Raw genomic sequence first — 10,189 nt, forward strand, 5'->3', positions numbered from 1 at the left:
GCTTGGCTTTCTGTCCTGAAAACCTCCAGACTAACAAAGACTACAGTCCACAATAGCCATGCGGATTAGCTTTGGATTTCACACATTATCAGATCACTTCAGGATACAATGGTTCCATATTAACATACCACACCCTCATTAGCACATTCTCTTGATACTTACAGGACAATGATTAGCACATTACCTTTGATACTTTTTGCAGGACAATGATTCAGCTCAAACCCAACCCCTTTCTGACTATATTTTACTCTTCCTGCACACTTGACACTGAGAGACACTGTCCTTTAGTGTTACTCCTCTGAAGATGACTGCCACAGCTGCTGGCGAAACGTCAGGAAAGAAAATACCAAGACCACAGTCACACAGCCCGGATAACCTGCAAGAACCAATAGTAATCATTGTTTCAGTGTGCTGTTGGAAGTGATAATATTCCAAACTGTGGCTGTATCTGTCATGCCTTAAGTTTTAAGTGCCTCTGCCCTGCAGATTATTCAAGTAAAATTACCCTGAAATCTTGGGTTTCCCAGTTTTATCCCAATTATCTATCCCAGTTTTATGGCAACATGAGTATTGTATTTTACAATGTCTCGTGCTTCTCCATAGCCATCCAGATGAACTTGTTTGTTTAAAGGTTTTCTGGTCTTTGGAATACAAGGGATTCATCTCCTGCTTGGCCTTTGAACTTGAAAATAGTCATGGTACTACTATATATAACTATGTTGCTTTGATTACTTTTATGAAAAATCATAGAAAATGTATGTTAACAAAATGTTCTTTTCATTGCAAAAAGAAGAGGTCGCTGGAGACACAGCTGGAGATTTCTGCCATGGCAACTGAGCTGGAGTTCACACCACCGGAAATCCCAGAGCCAACCTTCATGGAGAACATCCTACACTATGGCCTGTTCTTTGGAGCCATTTTCCAGCTCATCTGTGTATTGGCCATAATCCTTCCCATTCCAAAGTTGCATAAAACCGTAAGCAGTTCTTACTACCTGTAGAAAAACAGTGAGGTTGCAGGGGAGGGGCTGTGGCTCAGTGGTAGAGCATCTGCTTGGCATGCAGAAGGTCCCAGGTTCCATCCCTGGCATCTCCAGTTAAAGCGACTAGGCAAGTCGGTGATGTGAAAGATCCCTACCTGAGACCCTGGAGAGCCGCTGCTGGTCTGAGTAGACAATACTGACTTTGATGGACTTCAGTAGAAGGCAGCTTCATGTGTTCATGTGATCAAATCTTGTAAATCATGGTTAAATCCTGATGTTGATTCCAGTAGTACCTCAAAGACCAACAAGATTTTTAGGTTATAAGCTTCTGAGAGTCAGAGAGAAGAAGAAAAATAAGAATAGTTGGTTTTTATATGTTGATTTTCTCTACCTTTTAAGGAGAATCAAACCAGCTTACAATCCCCTTCCCATCATCTCCCCACAACAGACACCTTGTGAGGTAGATGAGGCTGAGAGAGCTCTAAGAGAACTGTGATTAGTTCAAGGTCACCCAGCTGGCTTCATGTGTAGGAGTGGGGAAACAAACCCAGTTTTCCAGATTAGAGTGCACTACTCCTAACCACTACACCACCCTGGCTCTCAAGAAGGAAACTTTGACTCTCAAAAGCTTATACCCCCAAAATCTTGTTGGTCTCTAAGGTGCTACTGGACTCTAATCTAACTAATATTGATTGACAGTTTTGCAACATTGTTATGAGACTTTCTTACAAGTCTGCTATTTCTTCATCTTACTGAGATCCACAGGTAAATAGCTTGATATGGCCTATGGATTTTAGGGAAGGGCTGTGGCTTGGTAGCACATATTTTTGCATGCAGAAGGTCCCAGATTCAATCGCTGGGATTTCCAGTTAAAGGGATCAAATAGCAGGTAATATGAAAGATCTCCGCCTGAGACCCTGGAGAACTGCTGCCAGTAGACTATACTGACCTTGATAGACCAGTATTCAAACTCAGTAGCCTTGTTCACACTTTACTGTGAATGTACATACATCTTTTACATAAGTTGCTAAGAAAGAGCCAATGCATGTTCGCCTTACAAATAAAATTGGAGATCAATACCTGGGTAAATGTGGATTTAAATCATATGTTCAGTTGTATATGCACTGAATTACATCATTATTCAACACACATATAAATAAAAAGTGTGCACATGATTGTAAATGTGTTCACCATAACTTGTGAACTAGGGTACTGCAAAGCAGCTTCATGTGTTCACCGAATTCTTTCTCCTGGAAAGGCGTTTTTTCCTAAAATGACTGGTCCACAGCTTTCTGTAGTCTTGGAGAAAGGCCCTGGTAAGATTGAGGACAATATGTTTCCTTTTCTCTGTTCAGGAGGTCTCGTGGCAATAACAGTACCAGTAGTCAAGACTGTGTGCATGTATTTTGTGGGTTTGTAGGTTTCTCCTGCAGAGGATTTGGCATCCTGACAATCCCAGCTTTTCCCTTTCATGCTTTTAAAGCATGTTTGTAGCTCTCTTGGCTGTGAGCAGTACTGCGGGTAGATCAGCAGGTGAGATTTTAGTAGGCTGCACGGTTGCCTTTCTCACTGCTGCGGTTAGATGGGAAGCAAACTGACAAATGTGTCTGCCCAGGAGATCTCTTTATATTATAGCTTCAGCTTCTTGCTTGGCAGTTATACAGCAAAGAGCCTCAGAAGGGGAGGGCAATTCATACTGGCATTTTATTCTTGGCTTGCCTGAAACCAGCGCCGGAAATCTATCTTGGCCCAGAAGAACCATTAGACTGATGCTCCTGTGGGCCGTCTCTTTGAGATTCTGAATGTGTTTCTTTTTCCCCAGTGTGTGAATAAATCCCAGAACTATCTGAGTTTTAAATCACGCCAAAACAGAAAGTTTCTAGTGCTTTGCTGTATTTCTAAATGAGCACATTACAGAACATAAAACAGGTGGTTATGAATGAAATGAGAATAATGTCAAAACCTTACAAATGGAATATGCTTTTAAGCAAAGACATATTTCTGTATTTTTTTTTCATTAAACAAAGAGTGCCTCATATATCAGGAAGACAATAAAACCCATTCCCAGAAAAGGGATACAATTGAAACAATAAAAATAGGAGTCGATAAAAACAAGAAATATCAACATAGCCATTTAAGGCTATTGATAAGTCGTCTTGTTGTTAGGACAACCTAATAAGGTTTTTAGCTAGATTAGAGATTAAAATGGCTTCCTATCAAGCTGGCCAAGGTTGTTCAATGCACAACTGGTATTAATGACAACCTGTAGTAGTTATTTTAAGTTGGGTCAGAAGGGGCTGCTTTGCTGTTCTGTCATCCATTGTTTGAACACACAAGACCACTGATGAAAGATTCAGGTTTGATTATGGCATTCCTCTAATGGTTCCAAAATAGTTTTGTGGGTTTGGTGTTACCTGCAACTGCATCCATAACAGGTGATAACCTTTGCCCCAAAATAGACATGAATGCTTCTTTTTCCAGTCCATTGACTGGCTTCAAATATCTTTGGTATAACTGATCTTTCTTCAATGTTTTGCCCGGAGTTGACATAGGGTGCTAGTAAACCAACTATGGTACCTTGGGTAACAGTGGAAACCACTCCCCTTTTGAACAGGAGCTATTTCACCTTCTGAAGGGAGACTCTTCCTCTCCTGTTAGCACTTCCATTTGCACCAGATCTATGGTTTTCAATGAGTCCAAATGGAAGGGCTAGCAGAACAGGAAGGGAGTTCTGTGGCAGAAGCTGTCTAGTGTGCGCAGAACTTGTTCATAGGATCCAAGCCTCAATTTTCAGCACATTACAGATGCTCTGTAACATCTGTCTTGAATCTGGTCTTGCATCTTAGGCCTCGATCTTTCCTCAGAGCAGACCAACATATACAACAGACATCATGAGGATATTCATATGCTTTTTTTCAATAGTCTTTTTAATATTGCGAGGTGGGAGGAGAGAACAGGTCCTTTGTGCTCCTTCTGTGGTTAACTTGAGAATCATGATAATCTGTTTTGTTAGTTATATGGTAGCCACCTTAAGGGAAGGTCGAATATAAATATTTTAATAAATACAATACTTGAAATATATGCTCCAGGAAACACTTTTTCATGCAGGAACCAAAAACCTTCCCATTTATTTATTTATTTCGGTTACAATCTGAGGCAAGATTCTGGAGTAGATGAACCACTTGTCTGATCCAGCAGGGCTCTTCTTATGTTCTTAACCTTTCTTGTTGAGACTCAAGGTGGATTACTACTAAAAACAAGGTAGTAAGAACCGTATAACACTTACAATCAACAGTTACGCCATAGTAATTGTAATTAAAATTAGAGGCAAAAAAGCAGGAGTGATAAGATGGTTGAACTGGTTGAACAGCACAACAAACTATTATAATACGTGTAATAGACAAGGTAATAAAGATGGATTACAAAATTAAACCCAGTGCAGTAAATACAGAACAATATACAAGTTCATCATGATTCATCTGTAGCTCAGCTAACCATAAGGTTGGATCAGCTAACCACCTGGTTGAGTCACATGATGCTCTTGTGAGTCAACTGTCCATCTGGCTGCTTCGCTAAATGTTTAAACAAACAAATGTGGGGGAGAAATCTGTGGCTTGCTCTGAAAGAATTCAAGGTTGTGTTTCATGTTGTACTTTTCTGCTTTTAATATGTTTTGAGCTATGCCGGTTTGTTGCCTCTTCTGCAAGCTGCCCTGCCTCTCCTTCATTGGGAGGAAAAGCAGAACGTAAATCAAGTCACAGCTGACTTAAGGCGACCCCAGCAAGGGACTTTCAAGGCCCTTGAGAGGCAGAGGTGGTTGGCCATTGCCTTTCTCTGCAGGCTTCCTTGGTGACCTCCCTTTTTGCTTAGATTCAGAGATCGGATGAAATCCTGCTATACCATCTCACCCTTCCTCCTACAGCCTTATCACTTGTGCTAAAAAGCCCTCCTGAATAATTCAGTTTTGCATAGTTTTCAGAAAGCTGGGCACACTTTTCCGTAAGGTGGGGACCACAACAGAAAGTGCATGCGTACAGGCACTTTCCCAATTTACAGGTTGGCATCTGCCGAAGAAGAGCCCCGTGGTGCAGAGTGGTAAGCTGCAGTACTGCAGTCAAAAGATCTGCTCACGACCTGAGTTCGATCCCGACGGAAGTTGGTTTCAGGTAGCCGGATCAAGGTTGACTCAGCCTTCCATCCTTCCGAGGTCGGTAAAATGAGGACCCAGCTTGCTGGGGGTAAAGGGAAGATGACTGGGGAAGGTGCTGGCAAACCACCCCATAAACACAGTCTGCCTAGTAAATGTCGGGGTGTGACATCACCCCATGGGTCAGGAATGACCCGGTGCTTGCACAGGGGATTACCTTTACCTATCTGCTGAAAGCCCAGCTCACATAATCGAAGCTGTCGTTTTGGATTAGGGAACAGTTTCTCATGTTCTGTATTGCTTTTGTGGGAGGGCTTTTACTTGGAGTGGAGGGAGAAATACGCACCATTCCCAAATAATTTAGTGCTGTCTAATGGCTAATTCTGCCCTGACCTGGATGGCCAAGGCTAGCCTGATCTCGTCATATCTCAGAAGCTAAGCAGGGTCAGCCCTGGTTAGTATTTGGATGGGAGACCACCAAGGAATACCAGGGTTGCTGTGCAGAGGAAGGCACTGGCAAACCACCTCTGTTAGTCTCTTGCCATGAAAACCCCCAAAGGGGTCACCATAAGTCGGCTGTGTCTTGACGGCACTTTACACACACACAATGGCTAATTCACGTTCAACTTTTTAAAATATACTCTTAAATTGTTTTAGGTTTACACATGGAAGAGTGAACAACAGAGGTTGATAAACTTGTTTTGGAAAATACATGTACACTCCTTAATGAGACCGCAATGACTGAGGATTCTTGTCTATGCATCACTAGGGAAGGCCCATGGTGATGCACTAGGCCATAGTCTATGCTAAATACTTGCAGTATGAGTTTTATCTGTCTTTTCCCAAACCAGTAGTAGTGAATCAGTAATTTGGCCTTAAAGTAGTTGAGAAACAGCTGGTTGTACTGCACAAACCCTCACAACTATTTTGGATGGAGAAATCTCCCAATATAATCTATGGAGAATTACTGTAGGAATGGAAAAAATCAAGCCCCTTGATTTGAAAGATGTGTGGGAGTATCCATGGGTGGGGAGGGAATGGTCACACATGAACACAGATGAAGCTGCCTTCTACTGAATCAGACCCTTGGGCCATCAAAGTCAGTATTGTCTATTCAGACCGGCAGCGGCTCTCAAGGGTCTCAGGCACAGGTCTTTCAAATCACCTACTTGCCTGGTCCCTTTGACTGGAGATGCCGGGGATTGAACCAGGGACCTTCTGCATTCCAAGCAGATGCTCTACCACTGAGCCACAGCACTGTGCATGCACATTGTTTCTGATGGTTTCTGGTTGTTTCTAGCGAGCTAATATACAAGGCGGAATGCTCCTGAGACGGGCTAGCGAACCAGGCTCGCTTCAATCTGTTTCTTATTCCAAGTGACCTCTATGCTTGCAGAGCAGTCAGCCTTTGGAAGCTTGCCTTGGATTCGACATTAGAAGGCAGTAGTGATCTTCTTGCAGCGACCGTGAACTTGGAGTCTCTGAATAATAGAAGTCTATTGCTCCATTCCTCTTGAGCACTGGAGCTCTTTTGGCCAGCTTCCTGTGGGTGAATCACATCCTTTAGGAAGCGAGCCAAGTATCCTTTCTCAGAAGGCCTCATGGATGTGAATGGCAATGGCCTTGTAACTTGAGAAAGGCTTGAACCAAGCGCATGAATGGTAAAGTTATTGTCAGCTGTTCTCTCTCCCCCTTCCCTGCTTGTTCACTGTTTTCTTACAAGCATGGGGATTAGCACATATTTCTCACTGCCATGTTTTAATGGTCTTTTCCAGTTGGCTCACAAGGAATCTGAGAATTTCTAGAAGCCTAAAAAATATATATTTATACCGAAGCTTATTTAATGAGAGGAAGCAATCTGTGTGTGCATGCGGGTTTTCCCAGGAGACTGGCTCTACTCCCATGCATGTGTGGGATTTTTTTTTTTAACAAGATGATGAGATTTTGGTTCCCATAGAAGAAAAATTTTTTTCTGTTATTGCCTCTTGACAGATGACAGTGAAACAGTTGCTGGGGAGGGGGTGTTAGGAGAACAGTATTCTTGTCAAATTTCCAAGAAGGGGAAAAAATTAGCCTGTTTAGTGTCAAGGGAATCTGTCAGAAATTGTTCTCTTTGGTTGCCATTCCAAATTAACTACCGTATCTCCCTGAAAGGAAGATGGCCCTGAATGTAAGACAGTCCTGCTAAGAAAAGGTTATATACCAAAAAAAAATTTATTACTGTACAAAATTTTAACTTTTATGCAAATTAAAGATGCCTCCCACCCCCTTTTTCTTGATAGAACATGTTTGGGGGAAACCTAGTCTTCCTTTCAGAGTTTTAATTTCCTCTTATTTTGCATTGATAGCCTGAAAGGGTTGAACTCCTTGACATTCCCATGTACTGTTCAGGGCCGAATTGGCCATATGAACAGTATCATTAAAGTAAAGTATATTCCCATGCACTGAAACTCTACTGGAACAAGCAGCCTTTGTTCCAGGTGAGTATCAAGGAACAGGAATTTCAAAGAGTTCATACACGAGAGGGTTGCCCTGTACAAACTTACTTAGATAAATTATTAGAGACTGTGGTCTACACCACTATGTGCAGCTTATTATAAGTAGGTTCCTATTATGCAATTTTTGTACCGTTCAATGTGTCGTGTTAATACTTATGCTATGCTTCAGTTCTTCCTGGTGGCTCCAGACTTCTAAAATTCTAATAAAATGGTTTTCGAACATCCCATTCTGTTGATTATACTGATCCACTCTGTGTAATCCACCTTGAGTCCCTGTGAGAAAGTCAGACTATAAATAACATAAATAAATAAATAAATTTAGAAAACCTCTCTGAAGATTTGCATACTGATTTACAATTCCAATGTCCATAGATTGGATCAAACCAGACTTTTTACTGGTGAGAAAGTGGTCCCCTTTGGCCACCCCAAAAGCCATGCTTGGGATCATGGCATGGGAAAAAAAGCTGTAAAAGGATTAATAAAGATTTGAGTTTTTTAAAAGTTGGCTGGATCCAACCCTTTCTCTGCCCCGCCCCCCGCCTCCAGATCTGGTATTCAGCAGGTATCAGAAGCTAAGCACGGTCGGCCCTGGTTAGTATTTGGATGGGAGACCATCAAGGAAGTCCGAGGTTGTGACGTAGAGGCAAGCAATGGCAAACCACCTCTGAATGTCACTTGCCTTGAAAACCCCACCAGGGGTCACCATAAGTTGGCTGTGACTTGACGGCACTTTCCACCAGATCTGTTATGCACGCATACAGTTGAATAAATTAGGGTTGGCCTGGTTGGCCACTGTGTGAACAGACTGCTGGACTTGATGGGCCTTGGTCTGATCCAGCAGGGCCTTTCTTATGTTCTTATGTGGAAGGTGTTTTGGGGGCATACGAAGAAATAGCATGGTGTTAAAAAGAGGCCCAAACACCTTTGGGTGGTATGGAATCTATCTACTGCATTTTTATCCTGCCCTTCCTCTAAAGAGCTCAGGGGCTGTACACATGAACTCCCCATACCCATTTAATCCTACCGATCCTGTGAGGTAGGTTAGATTGAGAGAGAACTCCCGAAGGAGATTCATCTGCCTCTCTCTATCAGTGCCTTCCACCCATGGGGGAAGTCTTGTTTGGCATTCCTCCACTAACGGTTACTGACCTTCCTCCCTGGTTGTGTTGTCAAGTGTGTTTATATGTATTACTGAACTGTTTAAATGTGTTATATAATACTTGAAATGCTGTTATAATGGTGGCAAAGGGGCATAGAAATGTTTTAAATAAATGTTAAAATCAAATGTTCCATGCACATTTGTCTGGAAGCAAATCCCATGGAGTTCAGGGGTGCTTATTCCCAAGAAAGACAGTGTTTAGAGACCCAGGTTCAAATCCCCATTGTGCCATGGAAGCTTGTTGGGCCTTCTTGAGCACATCATTCCAAAGTTTTGACACCACAACCCAAAGCAGGGCCTGCAAAGATGAATGGTTGGGTAGGTTCATATGGGAGTAGGCAGAGCTTCACGTATGCTGGCCCCAAGCGGTTTAATACTTTAAAGGTCAAAACCAGCGCCTTGAATTTGGCCTGGAACATGGCTGTTCATTTTGTTTCCCATGTTAACAATCTTTGCATATGTCAACAAACAGCATCAGAGAGGCCTCCAAAAAGGCTTTCATTCTTCCATGTGGAAGAACCGTGTGATGATGTGAGAAGCAGGCACAGGAAATTGCTGTTGACTTTGTATTCCTTACCAACCGTTGTAGGATACAGAAGGCTTTGAGTCAAAAAGTGCAGAAGTGGTGAAAAAAACCAAAGCTGCTGCTGCATCAGCGAGCAAGAAACCAAAAAAAGAAACAAAGAAGAAACGATAGAACGGTTTTGTGTCAACAGCAAGCTTTCTTGGAATACGTCGGTGAAGAACATCATAAAGCATAAAAAAGCATCCAATGCACCTGTGCTTATGTCCTCTTTCCTGGTATAGAGAAGTGCTTAAAAAAAAGAAGATACGACAGTAATTGTTTCATATGAAGTGTATTTCCGTCTTATAATGCAGCATCTTACCAAGAACTGGAGGTGGGAGAAAGTGGGATATTTCTTTTATGACGTTTGAGATGTGAAGTGCAGGTCCTATAAAAGGAAACTGGACCACGCAAAACGCCTTTCCCCTAACATTCGTAAGAGCAAAGGGATCAAGTAGTACACCTTTGTATTTTGTATGTTAATGATGTACTTAATGTACCTGATTTTGTAATATAATTATCATGTTTTCACTTTGTTTTTTAAAAAGCTTCTTGATTTGAACAATGGTTTTCCTGAGTTAAACTTACCTTGAATAATGACGTTCTTTGACTCTCTCTTCTTATTGCTTATGCCAAATTATGTAAGTAACTCATCTCTGCTTTGACAGACATTTGGAGCCTTTCTTTTAAAGTTCTAGTGGGCTGAATGAATGAGATGTATGACTCATCCGCAGTGATTCAGGTCTTCTTGCTGGTGGAGTTCTTCCGATGGAATGCAGGGGGGAAAGACAAGTACCAGCATACTCCTGAAAGTCCACAGTAGGGTGTCAAAAGTAGC

The 10,189-nt window shown here is 42.0% G+C and overlaps 1 protein-coding gene across 1 annotated transcript; it reads left to right on the plus strand.

The window, feature by feature from the left end:
* Positions 1-807: 807 nt before the first annotated feature.
* Positions 808-9,494, plus strand: MANBAL (mannosidase beta like). The gene is made up of 2 exons (XM_056845384.1): positions 808-976; positions 9,376-9,494. Exons 1-2 carry the CDS (start codon positions 827-829, stop codon positions 9,481-9,483), a joined length of 258 nt encoding a protein of 85 aa, XP_056701362.1. The 5' UTR covers positions 808-826; the 3' UTR covers positions 9,484-9,494.
* The last annotated feature ends 695 nt before the right edge of the window (positions 9,495-10,189 follow it).

The sequence above is a fragment of the Euleptes europaea genome, chromosome 2 (genome assembly GCF_029931775.1).
Source record: "Euleptes europaea isolate rEulEur1 chromosome 2, rEulEur1.hap1, whole genome shotgun sequence".
NCBI classification, from domain to species: Eukaryota; Metazoa; Chordata; class Lepidosauria; order Squamata; family Sphaerodactylidae; genus Euleptes; species Euleptes europaea.

What these genes read in the sequence shown, in the direction of transcription:
- MANBAL (XM_056845384.1), top strand. Translation starts at nt 827, where the DNA reads ATGGCAACTGAGCTGGAGTTCACACCACCGGAAATCCCAGAGCCAACC. An exon ending in TTCCAAAGTTGCATAAAACC is followed by an intron (nt 977 to 9,375) that starts GTAAGCAGTTCT and finishes CAACCGTTGTAG; the next exon opens with GATACAGAAGGCTTTGAGTC.